At 41.2% G+C, this 20,270-nt stretch overlaps 2 protein-coding genes across 6 annotated transcripts in view; both read left to right on the forward strand.

Moving 5' to 3' along the window:
• The window catches only part of slc6a13 (solute carrier family 6 member 13), a 121,860-nt gene extending 107,890 nt beyond the window's left edge, over positions 1–13,970 (forward strand). For 2 of the 5 annotated variants that reach the window (XM_086028116.1, XM_086028117.1), the window contains exons 3-15: positions 5,048–5,248; positions 5,963–6,097; positions 6,969–7,284; positions 7,742–7,874; positions 8,074–8,208; positions 8,489–8,592; positions 9,719–9,843; positions 10,836–10,948; positions 11,031–11,168; positions 12,180–12,282; positions 12,382–12,482; positions 12,598–12,768; positions 13,358–13,970. In XM_086028116.1, coding sequence (XP_085884242.1) covers positions 5,131–5,248; positions 5,963–6,097; positions 6,969–7,284; positions 7,742–7,874; positions 8,074–8,208; positions 8,489–8,592; positions 9,719–9,843; positions 10,836–10,948; positions 11,031–11,168; positions 12,180–12,282; positions 12,382–12,482; positions 12,598–12,768; positions 13,358–13,498 — 1,833 coding nt within the window. In that variant the 5' untranslated portion in view covers positions 5,048–5,130 and the 3' untranslated portion in view covers positions 13,499–13,970. Of the gene's footprint in view, positions 1–1,118; positions 1,844–3,692; positions 4,066–5,047; positions 5,249–5,962; positions 6,098–6,968; positions 7,285–7,741; positions 7,875–8,073; positions 8,209–8,488; positions 8,593–9,718; positions 9,844–10,835; positions 10,949–11,030; positions 11,169–12,179; positions 12,283–12,381; positions 12,483–12,597; positions 12,769–13,357 lie in introns of those variants that run through there. The other 3 variants (XM_086028115.1, XM_086028113.1, XM_086028114.1) reach the window with 3 other exon arrangements.
• A 551-nt stretch (positions 13,971–14,521) lies between these two features.
• Positions 14,522–20,270, forward strand: part of mon2 (MON2 homolog, regulator of endosome-to-Golgi trafficking) — a 34,198-nt gene continuing 28,449 nt past the window's right edge. The window contains exons 1-2 of the mRNA XM_086028110.1: positions 14,522–15,074; positions 19,474–19,537. Of these exons, the coding sequence (XP_085884236.1) occupies positions 14,967–15,074; positions 19,474–19,537 (172 nt within the window). The 5' untranslated portion in view covers positions 14,522–14,966. The remainder of the gene's footprint in view (positions 15,075–19,473; positions 19,538–20,270) is intronic.

Here is a 20,270-nt window from a genome sequence, read left to right on the forward strand (position 1 = left end):
GAACTTAACCGGTCACACGCAGGTGGCGCACTCCTGACACGCGGCCGAGTAAGAAAAAAAATAAATCAATAAAACAGTGTTGTGTATCTTGCGGTCCCACGGACGCCATGACGTGCCCCATATTGTTTTTATTTCACGGATCACCACGCTATGCGTGTGTGTTTGTCAGTTGTTTTTGTTTGGCGGCGTGTCTGCTCGTGCGGCGCCTGCGTGTGACGTGAAGATTACACTCTGGATGCCCATTGGCCGTCGCTGACGAGAGACGGACTGGGGACAACGTGGGTCGTTTGAATATGTAGACGGGAACTCGGTGACGGTGAGGTGATTCCCAGCTCTGACTGTAAGCATGAATATAATAGTTTGCAAGATCATTCAAGGGACGTTTTAAGAAAAAGACTATTAAGTCAAGTCAAATTTATATCTATAGCGCTTAATCACAGGAAAGCCTCAAAGGGCTTCACATGCCCATAGTATTTATACATATATATTTTTTTAATTCACGTGGTAAGGATTAAAAAAAAAGGGTCTGAAAACTAGGGCAGATTGCCTCATCCTTTACTGAGCATGTTTTACATTAGAAAACATCACAGCACGCTACTAAATAGACATTCCTAAAAATGTACTCAATTTGGGCTTGCCATGACTTCTTCTGTTGAATGAGTGGCAACTGACAATCAGGTGAAATATGTACCTTCTGCCATCGAGCGGAAGAGCTTCAATACATCATTGCCATAAATATGTACATTATTTATTGTTGTAAATAAAGACTAATTAAGTCATTTCCTATGGCATTCCAACTTCTAATGTGAGCTGCTGTTCTCACAGGCACTCACGCGAACTCGTCGACATCACACACCAGGTCCGGCCCCAGTTACTGTGTATGTTGTTCTGTATGTATGTTAAGTGGTGTAAATAAATTAGTGTGTGTTTTCAAACCTAGCAAGGTACCAAAACAAATGCTGCCAGTCACTACAGCGCCCCCAGAGTCTAAAATCGAATGATTGGGCCAAAACCAGTGATTCAGATTTTTAAATCAGACCCCATTGCATCTGAAAGCAAACGTGACTGTGTCTGGAATTATAATTTGATTTTAGGTGGGGGTTGCAAACAGAACCACACGGTAGGGGTGGGCGATCGTTGTCGATATCATCGTCAATCTTGCTTTCACACCGATGTGTAATATTATATTATCGAGTATTAATACTGCCTCGAAAAGCATCGAGTCAGTCGATGGCCGCAAAGTATGAGGAAATGCTGAAAATCAGGGTGCATTGACGGCAGAGGAGGAGGAAGTGATAATCATTCGCCGAATCAGCGGATAGGACCAAGTCACGTGACTCTGTCCGCTCAAGTATGGAGGAGTGTCCAGCGGGGATTCATAGTAACGTGCGAGTCCACGTCGTCCGTAGTCTGTAAATGGTTTGAGCTTGACAAGACTGACGTCGGTGGGAATAACATTGTTAGATGTGCCGAAACGGTCACCGTGAAGAGCAACTCTGTTGCACCACGAGCCATATGGATTACGAGGAAAACTTGGCGACCGCGCAAGCACGCTCAACAAAAGCTTGAACACACACTCAGAAAACAGTCGCCGAGTTGAACCAACAAATATGAACGCACGCGCACGCAGCGAGCAAGTCAAACGTGACAGCCTGGATGTTCGGTTAACATTCATTTTACACGCTTGTAGTCCGCATCATTCATAACTAGCCTGTATTCCCGAGGCATGTTGTTGCACAAACTACGACGGCTTATTAGTGTGACGCCAGGATACACCCAAACATGAATAAAGTCACAAGTCTACATATCACAGTGATGAACAAATGGGAATATGCACTATTCGGTAAGTTGCAGCTTTGTTATTCAATTTTATTCTGAATACGGTGTCCAATGTATGAGAATGGGTGTTGTCATGACGACATCTTGTTTTTTCTCTCTCGCCGTGTGACACTTGTGTATCACATATCAAATAAATTGATTTCCCATTGTGGTTGATGTAGTTAACACCCTTTTCTCATTCTGATCGCTCTAGTAGTTGGCAGTGGTACACCAGTACTTATTGCAGCTCAAAATGTCATATGTCATATCATTATGGAATAGTAGGAGACATTTAAATGACATAAATATTACCAAAAATCAATAGAAGTCTAGACATAATTTTTAGGTCTTCATTGTTAAATATTGCCATAGAACATCGTTATGTTTTGTATTAAGCAATTGATAATACAAACAAGAGCTCTTGTTCACAAACGCTGTCTATCCATAATTGTTCTGTGAAGCAAGTGTAGATTTCGCCCACCCCTACCACACGGCCTCGACCCATTCTCCTCACCTCCAAACAGACCTTTGGGTGGGTGACAAATGCCATGAAGCCCACCATTCTGGACCCCCGTGGTGGGAAAAAAACATTCTGAATGGTCTGTGAGGAAGGAATTTGGTTGAGGGAAAAGAAACCCTTTTTTTTCTGTTCCCTTTAGAGGCTCCATCATGTGTTGTTTCACTATAGTGGATATTTGACTGAAATTCAGTTGGGGAAAAGACTGTTTAACCCTTCCATACTGTTTATTTTCCATGCAAATCTACTAGATGGTTTTCTGAGTCTTTCTGGGCCAAGAAAATGCTCATAATGATTGTCTGCATCAAATTACGAACTACGGAGCTTTTCAAAACATATCAATAGCCTGTCTGTCAATGGATGATTTATTGTTAATGTTTTAAGAAAATGGAAAGTGTTATGAATCACTCATTTTTTGGGATAATAACATATACTATTAATTCAAGTTTAATCAATCAGTTGCTTATGTTTTCACTCTTTCGCTGTTTCAAGATTTTGCGTGACCCTTTAAATCATTCACTCCCATTGACGAATTTATATGTATTTTCATAGTCCAGCCATTCAATCCCAGGAACGTAATTATATTTTTTATTTTTTTTTTTTTTTTTCAAACGATAGGGTAAAAGAGGGTCTGAAAATGTCTGGCAGTGAATGAGTTAAAGATCAATAGCCCGAGACCTTGTTTCTGCAGGAATGTTTGCAAATGTGGCGCTAACACAGACAGTTCTCTGGGGCTTTTCAAGCTGACCAGTATAAACTGTCGGGCTTCCTGTTTCAATATTCGCTCGGGGTCTTTTGAAGACCAACAGATGCATGTTTCTGCCAGATCCTGTACAAATGTGTTGGCGACACGACAGTTCCCGACAGTTTCGAGTTCCCCCTTGAAGACCATCACCACTGTCCCATTTATGCCATGTACAGTTTTAAGATTCCAACCATTACCATGTAGGGCAAACGGGGTAACTGCAGTTTCCCTCGGAGGGATTTTATGACTGTGAAAGCATCATAATTGATTAATCATCTTGTATTATTACATATACAGTGCACAAAAATTTGTTGGATAACTAATTTCGAAATCAGAAGTCAAGAATAATCGTTTGTCCAACTATTGTTCAAGTTACTGTGATAACACAAGAAAATGCTTGCAGCACCTCAACATTATTCTTTATTACGTATTTGAAAATTTGGAACAAATTTTAGCAAGCATCGTGGAAGTTGATTTGCTTTCGCGGACCACACAAAATGATGCGGCGGGCCAGATCAAGGCCCCCGGGCCTCGAGTTTGACACCTGTGACGTAAGGGTTAAATATGGAAAACACAATTGCACAGGCTTTCAATTGACCAAGTGGAGCTTTGACACACAATGCATACATCACGGGCTTGCCAGCAGCCAAACGTGAGCAACCTTTGCTCCATCCTTCCGAGATGACAAAGGCCCGAGGGGGGAGCAGCGTGTGTGTGTGTGTGTGTGTGTGCGTGTGCGTGTGTGTCCGTCAAAAGGTTACGCAATCAGCGCCGCACACTGGGACAGCACAGACCTCCAGTGTGCTGCAGAATTGGATAAACTGGGAGCGAGAGGGGCTGTACTGAAGGTTTGGGACTTGGTTCCAATTGTGGTGCTGTAGGGGGAAAAAAACTCTCATTTCAGGCTGCCCGCCCCTCAATGCATGTTGCATAGTGAAACCTGAACCTTTCATTTTTGGCTTCCTTTTGTGCAACGTCATGAAAGGTAAGTGCCTAAGATGTCAGGAAACTTGATCATAAGTGTGTCTTTTGGTTCGTGTTTAAAAATTGTCTTATAATCAATTTTAGAATGAATATAGACATTGCTGCTGGGCTCAATTTAAGTCATTGCTGTATATTTTTGGTATGACCAAACCAGGTTAGGTTTTTTTTGTAGTAATTTCAGTAGTTATGTCATATTTTACCCTCAATACTTCATGAAGCATCCCCTCATTTTTATTAAGGACACTGTCAATTAAGCCAATATCATGACTGCACTTTTCATGTGTGTGCTGTAAAGTATTAGAAACTCAGAAATGAGCATGACCAATTAGTAACATCAAAAATTATGTACATTCTGGTGACATACAGGTTGTTACATAAACAGTTAAGCATTAGCTTAGCCGTTATCTAAGGGTGGGCTATAGTAGCTTCATAATTCAAGTAAGATAAAGCATGAATGTTTTTGGCTCTTCCGTGTACAAATTGATTTGATTAAAGCGCAAGTCAACCCAAACCTATTTTTTTTTTCAAAAATATGTTGTATTTTTTTTTCAGCATTCTGATTAATATTGCGTTTGTGGAATATGAGCTAAGCTGCAAAATCCGCCCGTTTTTTTATCCATTTCAAGGGGCGGCCATTTTGTCACTTCTGTCGAGTGAACATGACATCACACACCCTCAGGGCTCAGATAACGACCAATCATAGCTCAGCTTCCGAAAACAGGTCAGCCGTGATTGGTCATGACCTGAGCAGTTGTGATGTCATTTTCGGTCGACAGAAGTGACAAAATGAGATGGCTAAAAACGGGTGGGTCAACTCTTAGTCCACAAACGCGATATTTATCAGAATGCCTTGTTTCAACTAGTGGGCTTGCATAGAACATATTCTTGTAAAAAAAAAAACATGTTTGGGTTGACTTCAACTTTAAGTGAAGCACGGCGCCACAAATGTGCCGCTAAATTTTGTCCCTCGTTACCTCCTCCAGGTGACACGACGCAGCAGATCAAGGTGGAGGCCTCCAACGGACACGGCACACCCCCTGACATCGCGGTCAGCCCAGAGGAGGACATGACAGAAAGGGGTCAATGGGCCAGCAAGCTGGAGTTTATCCTATCTGTGGCCGGGGAAATTATCGGCCTGGGAAACGTGTGGCGTTTCCCCTATCTTTGTTACAAGAACGGAGGAGGTGAGATGGTGGTCTGCGGTCTTTCTAATCGAACGCCTCTACGATCTAGAATTATAGACATATTTTTCGAGCATATTTCTTGCAATGGTGACAAGTGGTACAGAGAATGGGCACACTAGGCGTGAGCTTGTTTTAAAGTACTTGTAAGTTGTTTTTATCAAACTGTTGCTTTGATAAAAGTGTGAAAACAATCGTAACCACTGTGCCGGATAGACTAACGAACTCCATCTTGATAAAATCACGTGATTGCTTACATTGATCTGCACGTCTGCATAGGTGACCACAGATGCTCATTCTGAATCATTTTAATCATAATAACAAAACAAACACAAAAAAAAATCTCCATGTAAACCTGGCTGATCTAATCACTGCAGCTCTGCTTACATTTTGCCTTTCACGTGGACACTGCAAAGTGGTTCTTTTACTCTGGATCTTTTGCCGGACTATCTGTCAACTTATTGGTGAAGAAAGTCAGTGTTGGGGTGGTGATGTTAATTAATTATCTTAATGAAAGAGTGGTAAGGAAGGTATGAAACAGCTCACTCAGACGCATTCTCAGAAATGGGCCAATAAATGAGATTTACTTGTTGAATTTCACACTTCACGAGTGGGCGGGCACTTCAAAGACGTCTGAACAAAAAAAAAAAAAGGCATTAAAAAGAAGCCGATTTCTAATACTATGTGTCTTTTAAACGTTGCTGTGCTCCACACCAGGTGCTTTCTTCATCCCGTATCTCATCTTCCTGTTTACTTGTGGCATCCCCGTCTTCTTCCTGGAGACGGCGCTGGGGCAGTACACCAGTGAAGGCGGCATCACCTCTTGGAGGAAGATCTGCCCTTTGTTTGAAGGTAACCACTGGTTTTCCAATGGAAGGCATTCTGAATATCAACATTAGGAACCAGACAGATTGGCCCACAAGTAACAATCCATCTGGAGAAGGAAACACAAGTCAAACACTGACGTCTGCCGATATACTGTCGGCTCCAGCTCACGTACGGCTAAAATGAGAACAACCTCTGTAGAAAATGGATGGCTAAATTAGTCACTTTAGATTACTTTCTATGGGGAAAAAGTTCTGGTGTGTTCTTAAATAGGAAGTCAATGCAAAAAAATGTTTCAAGAATATGTTCTATGCAGGCCCACTAGTTGAAACAAGGACATTTTCGAACATGTAATGTATGTCTGTCTTTTTTTTTATACACTTAAATGACTCTTTTTTTGTTGTTGTTGTCTTTTTTTTCTTATTATATTTTCTTGTTTTTTTCCTTATATGTTAGAAATAAAACGAAGGAAAACAAAAAAAAGGCAATATGATTAATATGAAGTACGAGTTAAGCAGCAAAATCCACCTGTTTTTAGCCATCTCAGCGGGCGGCCATTTTGTCACCTCTGTCGACTGAAAATGACATCACAGCTGTCAGATAAGGACCAATCATGGCTCACCTGTTTTGTGAAGCTGAGCTATGATTGGTCGTTATCTGAGCCCTGAGCAACTTCGATGTCATTTTCAGTCGACGGAGGTGACAAAATGGCCGCACCCTGAGATGGCTAAAAACGGGTGGAGTTTGCTGCTTAACTCATATTTCATATTAATTATTGCCTTGTTTCAACTAGTGGGCCTACATAGAACGTATTCTTAAAAAATATTTATATATTTGGGTCGACTTGCGCTTTAAACCAGTCCAAGCACTAATGGTTAGCATGGTGTGCTTTTTGCAGGAGTGGGCTATGCCACTCAAGTGATTGTGGCCCTGCTGAACATCTACTACGTCATCGTGTTAGCGTGGGCCATCTTCTACCTGTCCAACTCCTTCACCTGGGACCTGCCGTGGGCCTCGTGCAACAACACCTGGAACACGGGTGCGATCCCCCATTTCGTGCGACACAGTCGGACAACGCAAGCCGGTAATGTGTTGTCAGGAGTGACACGTTTGAATCCTTTTGTAATTCAAGGTTCCTGTGTGACGTTCCAGAGGAGGAACAGCTCCGTCACCCTCCCGGAGAACGCTACCTCTCCGGTTATCGAATTCTGGGAGTAAGTGCTGATGTTTTTTTTTTTTTTTTTTTTTGGAGTGGGGAGTTCGTCGGACTTAACTGACGGACTGACAATACAATTCGTTTTGTCTCGAAAAATGTCGGACTGACGGATGACGGACCAGCAAAATGTAGTAAAATGCCCACCTCTGGTGACTAACATTTAAATAGAGTAGGTCTCAAAACACATCAAAAAGGAGGTTTTTGGTTCTCGAAAGTACACAATTTTTAACTTTAAGCCCAATCTGAACATAAAAACTGTCCCTGTACTGTACGACGAAACCACTAAGCTGTATTGCACGTAAAGTTAAATACAACTAAACGCTGTTATTGACCACCAGAAGAATCCAGCACACCCCATTTTGATAATCCCTGTTTTAGATGTTTTTGGTTACCATTTTCAACGGCTCTGACATGTAAGGAGAAGTAGTGACTGGAGCAACTTGCGTGTGCTTCAGACGCCGGGTGCTGCGAATTTCCTCGGGTATCGATCACATCGGCTCTTTGAACTGGGACCTGGTGATCTGTCTGGCCGTCGCCTGGATCATCTGCTACTTCTGCATCTGGAAGGGAGTCAAGTCCACTGGCAAGGTGAGCACGGACACCTTGCGTATCCAAACACGCCATGTGAGTGACTTTCTGGTATTGGAAGCTTTTAACCCCTTGGTGGATCAAAATCTTGGTCCGACCTGTTCAATTTAAATCCTCAATTTAAATAACCCAGCATTTGCTTGGCCCCATTTTGGGTTCCAGCAGTTGTAAGAGTGTACTGATTGTTATTCCTTCACAGGTGGTTTACTTTACAGCCACGTTCCCATATGTGATGTTGGTGATCCTGTTGATCCGAGGGGTCACCCTGCCCGGAGCGTCGCGGGGCATCCACTTCTACCTCTACCCTGATCTGGGGCGGCTTTCTGACCCACAGGTTGGTATTCTGAGACTTACAGTGCAATTGGATGGGAAATTCCAAAATAGGAGGATCATTTAGACACTAACATTTTTGGAAAAACAGCATTTATTTGAAGGAACTAAAACAAGCCTATTAAATCTACCCAGCGGATTAATCGATCGAACCCGAATAATTCAATTTGAAAATATGACTGTGATGAAAGAAAATGGTTTAAAAATGACTTACTTAATACGGATGTCCTGTATTGAAACTGTTTTCTTCTGACCATGTGTTTGTTTGTTCGGTGTGCTAAAAGGTGTGGATGGACGCCGGCACTCAAATCTTCTTCTCCTACGCCATCTGCCTGGGTTGCCTCACTGCACTGGGAAGTTATAACAAGTATAACAACAACTGCTATAGGTGAGCATGGCACTTACTCCAAGTTTGGATGGACTTTGGACTGGGTTCTGGCTTTCCAAGTCTGGGTTTGTAGCCTGGGTTAGGGGTTTGAAATGAAGATTTGAAATCAGGGATTCAAGTCCGATCTTATATATATATATATATATATATATATATATATATATATATATATATATATATATATATATATATATATATATATATATATATATATATATATATATATATATATATATATATATATATATATATATATATATATATATATATATATATATATATATATATATATATATATATATATATATATATATATATATATATATTTATATTTATATTAGGGCCTCAAGCAAAGTGTAGAGTTTAAAAAAAACAGGTTATAGATTTAAAAATTACAGTTTCAAACAAGGCTGAGTGTTAAATTTGGGGTCTGAAACCAAGGTTAGGGCTTTAAATTGGGGGTTTTCTCCTAGGTTACAGTTTCAAATAGGGTTTGAAGCTAGGTTATGGTTTCAAGTGAAGGTTAAGTTTTTAAAATCTGGTTTCAAGACTAGGTTAGGGTATTATATAAAAGGTGTGAGTTTCAGAATGCAAGTGCACTGGTTTCAAGTCAGGTTTTGAAGCCAAGGTTTTTGTTTCAAATTGGGGTTTCAATAGAAGGTTAGGGTTTCATATTAAAGTTTCGGATTGGGGTTTGAAGCCAATTTTAGGGTTTCAGATTGGGGTTTTAAGAAATGTTTTCAGTTAAAGTTTCAAAGTAGGGTTTCAAACAAAGTTTAGGGATTCAAATTAGGGTTTGAAGTCAATGTAAGGGATTCAAGCAAAGGTTAGTGTTTTAGAATTAGGGTTTCTAGCATGAGATGGTGTTCGAAACCCAGGTTAGGGTTTCAAATTAGAGTTTCAAACCTAAATCACAGTTTCAAACAAAGGTCAGGTTAAAAGCCAAAGTTACGGTTTCAAATTACCGTTTGAATCCAAAATTGAGGTCTCAAATGGGTTTTTCAAGCCAGAGTTAAGGTTTCAACATTGGATTTCAAATAATGGTTAGAGTTAAAAAAAAAAAAACTGAGCAACCCTGCTTTTAGATTATTTTTTTTAATCAAATGTTGCTTTGTTTGATTTTCAGGGATTGTTTGTCTCTGTGCTTCCTGAACAGCGGCACTAGTTTTGTCGCAGGCTTCGCCATTTTCTCCATTTTGGGCTTCATGTCGTATGAACAGGACGTTCCCATCTCGGAGGTGGCCGAGTCCGGTCAGTGGTTCCCTTCGTGCCTCCCTAGGAGCTCCTCATCTAGCCAAATCATCCACATGTGGGCTTTCAAGCCTAGGATAGGCAACCCAACAAAGGTTAGGGTTTGAAATGAGGGTTTATAACCAAGGTAAGGGTTGCGATCAGTGGCCGCGGGGTTTCAAACTGTCGTTTCAAGCCAAGGTTCAAAGCTAGTGTTTAAAATCTGGTGTAGGGTTTCAAACAAGGAGTAGGGTTGAAAACCTAGTTTGGGCTTTCTAATTCAGGTTTAATTTTGCACTATTGTTTCAAACAGTAGTTAAGATTTCAAATTTGGGTTTGAAATTAAGATAAGGGTTCAAATTAAGGATTTAAATTCCGCTTTTACTCTAGTTTAGGCTTTCAAATAAAGATAAAAATACAATTTGAAGTCGAGGTTTCAAATTACGGTTGCAAGCCTAGCTTGGGGTATTCAGATAAAGGTCAGGTTTCAAATCAGGGTTTGAAGCCTAATATTAAGGTTTCAAGCCTGCATTAGTGTTTCAAACCTAGGTTGGGGTTTCAAATCACGGTTTCAAGCAAAGCTTTAAGTTTCAAATTACAGTTCAAAGCCTGTATTAGGGTTTCAAACGACAGTCAGGATTTAAATTTAGGTTTAAACCCAATGTTGGTTTCAAACAAAGTTTAGGTCTCAAATTAGGCTTTCATGCCATTGTTAGGGGTTTTTAAGCCTATTTTATGGTTTCAAACATAAATTAAGTTTTCAAATTGGGATTTCAAGCCAAGGCTAGGATTTCAAACTACAGTTCCAAACCTAAATTTGGGTTTCAAAGAATGGTCCCGGTTTCAAATGAGCGTTTGGAATCCAAAACGTGGGCTTTATGTCATCTTGAAGGCTCCCAAAGCCGAATGCGGTGAGTGTTTCTCACCCGTCGTCAAAACTGCTAAACACTGCTTCGCATGAGCCCTCCCAGCTCAGCTTGGACGTGACGAACGTGTGTGTGTGTAAAATGCAGGTCCGGGTTTGGCCTTCATCGCCTATCCACGCGCTGTGTCCATGATGCCTTTCTCGCCTCTGTGGGCCTGTTGCTTCTTCGTCATGATTGTCTTTTTGGGACTGGATAGTCAAGTGAGAGCCGCACAACGAATTAAATGGACACACTGCGTCCGCCTGTCTTTCCTACTTGACATTTCTGGAATGTCTGCTGCAGTTTGTGTGTGTGGAAAGCCTGGTGACGGCCATGGTGGACATGTATCCGTCCACCTTCCGACGCAAACACCGCAGGGAGCTCTTCATCCTCGGCGTGGCCGTGCTCTCCTTCCTCATGGGCTTAATCATGCTCACCGAGGTCAGTCAGATGCTATTATTACTGTATGCAGCGGGCATTTCCTTCACTCAATGTTACTTTCGGGTTTCAAGTTAAGTGTATCTAGATAGATAGCCCGTAATAAAGAGTCTCCAAGTGGCTTCGCGGGTTCAAAGTTCACAAAGTTCACGAAACTCAGACCTCCCCTGGTCTAGACGTCACCGGGGAAGTGGTTGAGCCCAGAACCTGACCCGGTCGGCGGATGCAGGACCCTTACGGCAACAGGAAAACGCAGGAGAAGCGGCAGTAAAACAGGCCAAAATCCAGAGGGCGGAGGGTGCGGCAGGGCAAGAAAAGAAGGAAGAAGACATTTTATTTCAGTCGTCATACACATGGAAATTTAAAAATATAAACTTTTTTTTTTTTTTAAATTAAAATGTGTATAGGTTGAAAATGAAAGGGCAGAAGCAAAGCTTATGAAATTAAGCCCTCCCATATTACAATTGTGCTGTATTATTTGCTGGCGTCAGGCCAAAACCTCACAAGTCACAATTTGGTGAATTTCATATTTTTTCAAAAATCTATACTAATGGTCAGTACACACGCGTTGGTGTTATTTTGACACATTATTGACCAATCTAAAGTGTTGAAAATGGCTTGCTCTCTTTCACGATGCAATGCTATTAATTGAACAAACTTGCCAGTTTTGGGGTCTCCTGAGAAGTGACAAGGTTTTGGCCCGACGCCAGCGATATGTAAAATCAACATATCTTAAATGACTAAAAAAATTCTTACATTTTTGTGAGGTTGATACAAATATAGATCATTCAGTTTTATGTATATTTTCTACAAGTTTGATATTTAAGAAAACAAAAAAAAATCCAATACCTGTATATGAGATTGGGATTCACGAGTCTTGCCGCAACATTTTGTACTGACTACAGGTGTTTCTTTTGGAAATTCCTGGAAACAGAAAATGTTATTTTTCAAATGATTATTATTTTTAGATTATTTGAGTACTAAACAATTATACTTACTGTATGTCGCCCACAGGGAGGAATGTACATCTTCCAGCTTTTTGACTATTACGCAGCCAGCGGGCTGTGTCTGCTCTTTGTGGCCATTTTCGAGACGGTTTGCATCGCATGGGTTTACGGTGAGTGTGTTTTCGGGATGCTGCATTGGTAATGAGACTGCATTTTTTTTTTTTTATGGTGTTCTTGTATCGACGCTTTTTAAATTCCTCCAATTACAGGTGCAGACAATTTCTATGACAACATAGAGGACATGATCGGCTATCGTCCGAGCCCTGTCATTAAATACTGCTGGCTCTTTTTCACCCCTGCGACCTGCTTTGTGGGTTTGACGTCTTCATGCGCAGTTCATTGTTATTCTGTTGAGAGGAGAGCACCATCTGGTGGTCGAATGATGTTCAATGATGGGTTATTATTTTCTGGGTTTTCCATTTTAGGGAACATTTGCCTTTGCCTTGATCAAATACTCCCCATTAAAATACAACAATGAATATGTGTACCCATGGTGGGGCTACGGAATCGGCTGGATCCTTGCCCTGTCCTCCATGCTGTGTATTCCTCTTTGGGTGGCAATTAAACTCCATTCCACATCTGGGACACTACGACAGGTATGACACACACACACACACACACACACACACACGCGGAAAATATGGTTTTTTTTTAAAAAAGCAGTTTAAAGTTGCCCAGGGACATGGGAAAATGCTACAAACGTTCATGGATTTCATTCGTTTAGAATGATTGCCTCGCCGGCCTTTAGGCGATAGTATTTGTTCCGGCCAGGCAAAAAAAGTGGATAAATGAACGACGGAAGCGTACCCCCGGCTGCAGGAGGAAGGCAAAAAAACGGACTGGGAAATTTTTGTAAAATGCCCAGCTCTGTATCTATCTACAAAGTTGTATAAGATTCAGAACTTGTAGTTCTCTTTGTTTTATGTTTAGTTTGATAGTAAACTACTGGGAGTAGCATTAAACAGATTGAAGCTTTTTAATATTTCTTTACAATCTGCCAAACTGCATTCAGTAGTCAAAGCAAAAAAAAAAAAAAAGTCGCACGAACGACTGCTCGTATCTTGACTCTTGATAATTTTGCTTCCTTACTTCTCACCACAGATTTTTGGGGGATCCAGCTCTTGTATTGGGTCTTTTCCCATTTTTTTTTGTCATGAATTCTGATTCTGATTTCTCCTCACCCAGCGCTTCACTCTCCTGACTGCCCCTTGCGCCGATTTACCCAAACGCCAGCGGGAGAACCTTTTTTCCGACGGCCTCTATCAGAAGGCGCCTCCGAGCAAGGACGGCTACTCGCCCGTCCACCAAGTGGAGTCCAATTGCTAGACTGCAGGGTCAAAGTTCTGTGACCCACCCAAACACTTCATGGCATACCTCATCAGGGCTACGGAATCGTGCGAGTCACCTGATTGGCTGACTAGACACTGCTGATCTGGTGCTCATGCATATTTGGCATATTCTATTTGGATATACAGTATGCATATACAAATATACATATGCAGGGTCACATCTGGCCATTACTGTGACAGTGTTAAAAATACAACGATTATTGTCCTCATATAGTCAGATTGTTTTTTTCCCCTTTTTTATACATAAGTGTACACTTGCATATGTGTACTGTTTTAATGATGATTGATTTTTATTACTCATTAAAAAGCTGTTGACTAGGAAATACATTTATGATGGATGAGATTTGTATTTACATGCCATCACATTCATTTTGTGCCTGATCCTTTCAATGACAAATGAACAATGTGATATGTAAAAAAATAATAAATAAAGAATACTACCACAGTAAGGTGATTAAAATAATTATTGCAATATATGTGCACCTTTTTAGAGTAAAAGAGCATGCAACCTGTCTTTAAACTTAATTGGAAATAAAAATCAGTTGTATTTACAATATACTGTATTTGTTTAATGCCAATGCAATAAAACAAAAATATAAATAAGTTTGCATTTTATATTTCATTTTCGAAGCTACAACAAAAATCAATAAGACATTGAATAAATAAAAACCCAATCTTTAACCGCCAGATTCCGATCAGCTGAAAATGACATGGTCGGCCCGATTTGCGATCATGTGGTCGGGATAAGCACATCCTAGCATTGAAGCATAAAATAATGATGCACGGTGTTTGATTCATTACATTCTATTTTATTCTTACTATGTGTTTTCAACACTACAATACTGCAGAATACTATTTTTCTGATTAGAAATGTTACTTAAGAACATTGTTGCTGACGGCTTTATACAAGATTCTTTCGGCAGGGGTCGCTGTGGTCACGATGACGAATGGCTTAGTGTTTACGGAAGTAGGAATGACGTGTCGCCCACAAAGCCCTGATGCATTGTGGGTAAAGAAGCCAAGCTAACGGCGGCCGATGCCACTTGGGCAGCCCTCGAACGCTGTTTGACAAGTACAGTAGATGAACGAGGCTACACTGGAAAGGGTGACATGGCATTTTGAGCACGTTTAATGTACGCGCCCGTTTGATGGAAGCGGACTTAATGTCGGCGTCGTCGCTGCTCTCCTGCGCACCGGCGCTCCAAGCGAACGAGACGGGGGCTCCCGTGTGGATGCACCGCGGCGTTTCCGTGCTCTTTTCCAGCGGAGGCAAATAAAAAAAAAAAAAGTCGCGGCGGATTATCGAGCAAGGAAGGAGTGAATGGGTGGCGGCGGTGACGACGACGACGTCTGCGCTGCCGTGCTCCGCGTCGCCTGACTCCTGTTTATTTTTTATTTATTCCCTCCCCACTAACGTCTGCCGAACACTCTCCTTGGGTTTAAAGATGTCGACCAGCAGTCCCGAGGCGGTGAAGAAACTGCTGGAGAACATGCAGACCGACCTGCGCTCGCTCTCCATGGAGTGCAAGAAGAAATTCCCCCCAGTTAAAGAGGTCAGTTTGCGAGCTTTCTTAGCATAGCATAATAAGCCTCTGTTTCCCCCCCCCCACACGTGTAACCTAACCACCATCACCACCAGCGGGCCTCCTACTGGACGGGTTCGTGAAAAAGTTCGGCCCTAGTCCTTAATGAATAAGCTGCTTGTTGATACAAGTGGGCTCCATGCCACGTCACACAGCGGACACAACATTAGGAACGTTAAGTAAGGGGCGGGCTTCTCAAACTCTTTTTTTTTTTCTTCTAATTTGCATAGTGTTTATTTTCCATGCACACATAGTATAATCCATGTCAAATATGATTTTAAGATTATCCTTATTATAATTAATTAACCAAATTATAGACTGTGGATCTTTCCAAAATGTATTAATAGCCTGTCTGACAATAAGTGGATGTTTAATTCATTCACTGCCGGCCGCCTTTCACCATAACAAAAGGTTTGTTTCGAACTTCTTCACATTCCTTAATGATCAGCAGTAGAACATTGGTTGGTTTCACCAGAAACGCAGGTCCATGCCCTGAGCAGCTCTCCGAATTCCGAACCAAAGCAAGAGTAATTAATTAATAATATTAACATTTTTAAAGCAGCGCTTATTGAGGATCTTATTCGTTAATGTGATGTGATATAGTGTTTACGAATCAGACCTTGAGTACACAGCAGAAAGTGGAGTATCTTAATTCATGAGGCAAATGTTACTATTTTATTCGTCAATAGTTTTGTTGTATAACCAGAAAGCGCTAAAGGTGTAATTTATTAGTAGTAGTAGTTGTCAGATGCTTCGCAGCCATCAGTGATGTGGGCGTCACAACATCCCCCTTGCGCTTTTTCAGCACTATGTCAAAAGTTATATTTTTTATATATGCTGAGGACTGCTAGAAAATGGACGGTGGGCTGCAAATGGCCCGCGTCCCATAGTTTGGAGACCTCTAAGTATTAAGGAAAGACAAATTATGAAAAGGCTTTACATGGAAAAATTCTAAATCATTTACAATCAAGAAACGTGCAGTGAGACTTGCTGACTGCTTGGCTCGAGTTTAAAGCAATCGGCTTTTTTATGTGGTGTTTCACATTCACTCCATGAACCACGTTATCTTTTCTTTTGATCATGTCACCTACTGTGATGCATACTCTATACCAGGGGGTCGGCTACATTTAACACACAGAGCCATTTCGACCCGGTTTCCGCAGAAAAGAAAACACTGGGAGCCGCAAACACTTTTTAACATCTGATGTTAGTCTATTCGTCCCTAACCGTGTCTATAAAGCGCATATTAAAATGAAACAGACTTCTCCCGCGACACACGATTGAGGGGGTTGTTTTTGCAACGAAGCATCTCATCGATCCATATTAACAAACAAGACAAAGTAATTCAGCGAACCTTACTATTTTCACTCGTTATTGGCCCAATAAAAGGAAAAACAAAACACTGCTGGACGGTAAATAAGGGCGGCCGTAACGCCACATAGCTTCCACATTCCGCACACACACACACACACAAGTTGCGTTCAAGAGCAGCCGTGATATCGTGCTTAATTTGAGTACTTGCTTTTTTCACCACTTTAATCTGGCTAGAATTGCATAAAAATTACGGACGAGGTAGGGACGGACCATTTGAATCGATTTGTGGGGAAAAAAAATTCCATGCCTGGTTTGCTGCTTGCTATGTAGGCAAGGCCGTTTTGCGTCGAAAGTAAACGAGACATGAAGTCAGCCCCGAGTGTAAATGTCTTTAAATCCGGAAATGTCTTTTAACTCTTTTGTTTGATCATGCTTTTAAATGTACTTTTAATTGCGTGACGCGTATTGAGTTAACTCGTTTATGGAACGTGCTCTGTAAATAAAGCTGCTTTGCCTTGCCTTAGTAAAACTCGGTAAGAGTGGTGGTCCAGTGGTTCACTCGCCTGACCTCCTCACGGGTAATTTGATTTCAGTTGTGATATGAAAATGAGTGTCAACTGTTATCTGTCTCTATATGGCGACCTATCAGGAATATATGTCTCCATAATGAGGACAAACGTGATGGAAAATGGAGGAATGGATATTTTATGAACACTGAACCCGAAACAGGAATGTGCTTTTGTTGTCAAATGATAATTTTGTCCAAAACAAAAAAAATCCAGACGTGATGTCCAACCTGTTGTCTACACTGCTTGTCCTCATTACAGTCATGAGAACTAAAAACTGTCATCAAGAATAAAAGAATATCTTTTCTATAGCTATTCATATTTTGGGGTGGGGGGGGGTTGTTCTGTTCTTTTGTGCCATTCCTCCACTTGGTGTGTGTGTGTTGTTGTTGTGATTGTTGTGAGTCACACAGCAGACAAGCCAGCCTTTATGACTTGGCAAAGCCCCTCAACAAACACAAATCCTCTATCATTTGTTGCTCTGCGTGTATCACGACACAAGGATGCTTGAAAAATCATTTGCACTTTTAACTCATTCACTGCCGGGCATTTTCAGACCCTCTTTTACCCTAATGTTTGGGGGGAAAAAAAATCGAAATAAAGCTGCTGGTATTGCATGGCTGGACTGTGAAAAGAAATAAATTTGTCAATGGTAGTGAATGAGTTAAGGGTCACCGCACAGCCTTTTTGTTTCATAATCATTACCTGAAGTTAAAAAAAAAAAAAAAAAAAAAACTATCACACTTTTTTCTAAATTGTGAAATAGATCGATCGAGAACCTAGTGGTCAAATTAGGAAACAGAATGTCTCACGTTTGATCAGAGTGGCCTAAAAAAAAACCTCCGTCTTGACTTCCTTTACCTCAAATTGCATAATTAAGTAGACAATCAGTATGTCTAAAATAGGGCGCATATGTTCATTGAGCATTGTGTCAATTGTTGTGAAATTGAGCAGTAAGCAATTGAGAAATGGAGCGCACGACTTGGCTGCAACCAGCAGAGGCACTGGTCATTCCGCCTCAACTATTTGCTGTTGAAAGGAGCACAACACAATGTCAGCATTGGACTGGCTTGCGCTGCATTTTTTGGCATGATGAGGGGGTGCAGGGCAGGGCAGGTCCGAGTACCCATTTGAATGCTTCGCTGTGTGCATTTGATTTTTAAAAATGCCAACACGAATGAATGAAGGAATGAAAACTTCAAATTACTTCCCCACCCAAAAAAAAAGTTGTTTGAGTGAAACTTTTATGTAAACAATATTGTTGCAGGAAGCCCGACTGCACTGCGTCACGCCGACACGGCGTATGGTATTTGATAGTGAAACCAAAATATTAGAAATGTCCTTCAGTATCATGCGCCACTGCTCCAAGGGTTAAAAATAACACGGCTTGTCAGCATTCCTGGAATTTGCTGAATTTGGAGACTCGCATCAGTGTCTGCGTGGAACTTGCTTGTCAAATAGATGAGCAGACGGGAATCGCTTCTGCTTTTTTAATTCTTTCCCAAATGCGCTCATATTGTTATGAATAATCCTGAGGACTCTTGAGTATCCTTGTAGCTTTTTTCCACAAACTAGTTTGACGCGTACACACTACACAGAGGCTCTTGCGGGTCATCAGCAGCAAGTTAAAAGCGCTTAAAAGGCAGTTGTCGACACGGTTACGGGTTTTTTTGTGGCGCTGCGAGGAAAGCTTCAAACGGCACTTTCTCCGGGGAAATAGTGAGTGTTGCATCCAAAAGTTTTCCACCAGGCTTCTGTGAAAAAAAAAAATCACTTCTTCTTTTGAGCGCGAGCCATTTGAAGAGGACATATTGTCCTGCCCAATTAGGTAAACGTGGCTATGCTAACGCTTCCACTACCTTGCGATGTTAAACATAATTGAATGTGTAACTTTTTAATCAATATTGTATAAAATAATTACATTTTGAAGAGTTATGACGAACAATGTATCGGAACTAAAAAAAAAAGACTGTGTAAAGTGATAACTCAGTCAAAAATAATACAGTCTTATGTCCTCTACTGCCAGTAGTTCTAAAAGTGGCACAGCCAGCGAAGAGACCAAACGTGCTTGCTTCAAGCTTTTCGTCACTGAGGTGGAGTGTCAAACTGCCGTTTTAAAGCAACTCGACTTGAAAACAACCCAAAAACTATCTCAGCTGAAACAAAGTGCTATCCCGGAATACAAATGGCATATTAATTTACAAACAATGAAACAATTATAATTGTATAATTATTGTGGAATAAAATGGCAGCGTGCACCTTGTTTGCCGTTTCTGGTCGACACCTTGCACATTTTTGCTCAGCGTTAATCGCGTTGCTTTTCTTAGTCCAGCAGTAAATTTCCACACGTTACATCTCGTTGGAGCCATCACGGTTTGAACTACAAGATTTGTTGTTTTCAGAGGCGTCTGTCCATCTCTATAGTCTTTCTCTGTACGACACTTTTATTGCACTTTAACCCAATTGCTTTCTTTCTCTTTTCCCCTTAGGCCGCCGAGTCTGGCATTGTGAAGATTAAGACAATTGCAGCGAGGCATAGCGACATACTGGCTGGTGAGTGAAATGCGGTCAAATCGCTCACTCTTGCTTGCAGGGCCTCTCTTGCTTTTTAAGCCGTACAGCAATTTTGGACATCTTAACCCAGCTGGAACGCATTCACAGCCGTCCGTATTCCAAAGCCGAGTTCCTCTTATTGTCAAGACGTTTTACAGCATTTTCCCCGATCCGTCAAGGCCCTACAAAACTCCATTCATCGATGCATCCAAAAATGCGCGTTTATAAGCGAGCAGGGCACAGCCGCCCGCAACGCGCCCGCCAAGCGATGGAAATACAGTACACAGATTGTGTTTTATAAAAATGCTTAACCATATTTATGCTTTCATGTGTACCTGTGGGGAAAATAGCAAAGGTTGTGGTAAAAATATATATGCCAGCGACGTTCGTACCACGCAGGTTGAATTCGAATGAATGCCAGCCGTCTTTCAATATATCCCCGATTTTTTTTTTTTTTTTTTTTTTCATCTCTTTTCTCGCCCATGTCTTCTTTGTCGCAATCTACTTCGTCCTTGACAGATCTTTTTTCATCTTTTTCCATCTTTTTCATGGCTTAGAAAAGGTGATATGGTGCAGCATATTGTATGCTGAGCCTCAGAACGCGCACAGACGACAAATGAGCATTTATGTTAAATCGCCCATTTTACAGGGCGTGATTGGCCAACTGTCATTTGTTTGTGATGGGCGGGTCCTAGTTGAATTCAGAAGGATCGCAAAGTGTGCGGCGGCCCAA

The sequence above is a fragment of the Filicampus tigris genome, chromosome 4 (assembly GCF_054856515.1).
Source record: "Filicampus tigris isolate MCC_2025a chromosome 4, RoL_Ftig_1.0, whole genome shotgun sequence".
NCBI lineage: Eukaryota > Metazoa > Chordata > Actinopteri > Syngnathiformes > Syngnathidae > Filicampus > Filicampus tigris.